The sequence below is a fragment of the Buceros rhinoceros genome, unplaced genomic scaffold, assembly GCF_000710305.1.
Source record: "Buceros rhinoceros silvestris isolate BGI_N320 unplaced genomic scaffold, ASM71030v1 scaffold43520, whole genome shotgun sequence".
NCBI lineage: Eukaryota > Metazoa > Chordata > Aves > Bucerotiformes > Bucerotidae > Buceros > Buceros rhinoceros.
Genome location: NW_010392123.1, coordinates 9033 through 10515, shown reverse-complemented (window position 1 = coordinate 10515; position 1483 = coordinate 9033). Strand labels below are relative to the sequence as shown.

The window sequence follows — 1483 nt, the reverse complement described above, 5'->3', positions numbered from 1 at the left end:
AGGAGGTGGGGCTTTGCCTGTCGCAACGGTAAGGCTGGGTGTACGCACCGCCTCTCACCCTGTGTTTCTCCGTTCAGCTCCGTGGCATCACATCGAGAACCTGGACCTCTTCTTCTCTCGCATATCCTTTCGCAGGGAGGGGTTCAGGCGGGCTGCCCCCACCACCCCCTGGGCCATCGGTGCTGGTGCACACACTGGGTTTGGTGTAAGTCGGCGCTGGGGCAGAGTCTGCCCCTTCCCGGAGGACAGCACGTGGCTCCAGAGGGGCTGGAGGATGGCAGAACCCCCATGCCTGTGGGGTGCTGTCACCTGAAGCCGAGGGGACAGACAGGTTCTTTTAGGGCTCTTTGGCAGAATGATCATGGTAGTAAGGTGTAGTTACAATTAAAGTTTATTTTCTTAACGGGGTTTTATTATTAGCATAGCATTTATAATCCGACCAGCACAGGGTTTCCGTAAGCAGAGTCAGTAGAACTTTATAAGTAGCATAATGCAGCATTTTACAGCACAGCTCAGCTTCCAGTTTCTAGTCATCCTGACTCCCTGCAGATTGGCTCATATTTTAATACATGGTTTGCTATATCAGTATAACAATCCTAATCTAGACTCAAAAATCATGTAAAAGAATGTGAGTCACTCACTCCCCAGGGGGAGCGAATGATGCCCCGTCCCTGGCTGCTACGGAGTCCTGAGTCTCCCTGTCCAGCAGCAGCTCCGGTCCAGGCTCTCCCTTAGGACTTGTAACTCCTTGATTTTGCAGACAGTGCTCTGGGCGCGGTTACACTTCCCTGTTCTGTGACTGGGTCACCACTGCCACCGCATTGGCCAGGTGCCTGGGATCTTCAGGGCCAGCACAGAGGGGAGGAATCGCCCTGGCACCCAGGAATCCTGAGGCTGGTAGGGAGGGTAAGAAGAAATCTGTTTGGTTTGTCTCCTTGGTTCACAGGACCTTCAGGACCTGATACTGAGGGAAGGTGAACTAATAGGTGACCTGCCAGGTCAGGGAGGATGGCTGCTGGCCCTATGAAATAACGTGAGTTATGCTCACCGTGTCACTGGGTGAGGAGCAGGGGTTACCGGTCAGAGGTTCTGGGGGTGTTAGGATGGACCCTGCTGTGGGTGTTGGGGCAGGGAGGAAGGGAGCTTGGAGGGAGCCAAGTGCTGTTACCCCATCTGTGCTTTGCCTGGGCAGATTGTGTTTCCCTGCAGCGGAGAACCAGCTCGCTGGTGAGCAGGGGTGGGAAGGAGTTTGCAGCGGTGGTGGAGGTAGATGGCCAGGGAGCTGAGGATGCCAGTGGGACAGGAGCTTCTCCAGAGTGTTCTCCTTGACCGTAGCGTTCACATCTATAACCTGCACCAGAAGAATGGCTTCACCTGCATGCTCATTGGAGAGATCTTTGAGCTCATGTAAGTGCAGCTTCCTCCTCTGTTGTGGCTGTGACAGATGCTGGGGAATAGGCACCGGAAACTGCCCAGCGCCTCC

General features: G+C 54.6%; 1 protein-coding gene across 1 annotated transcript in view; it reads left to right on the top strand.

The window, feature by feature from the left end:
* Positions 1 to 82: 82 nt before the first annotated feature.
* ATG9A (autophagy related 9A) overlaps positions 83 to 1483 on the top strand; it is a 7816-nt gene continuing 6415 nt past the window's right edge. The window contains exons 1-2 of the mRNA XM_010143933.1: positions 83 to 121; positions 1343 to 1407. Of these exons, the coding sequence (XP_010142235.1) occupies positions 1379 to 1407 (29 nt within the window). The 5' untranslated portion in view covers positions 83 to 121; positions 1343 to 1378. The remainder of the gene's footprint in view (positions 122 to 1342; positions 1408 to 1483) is intronic.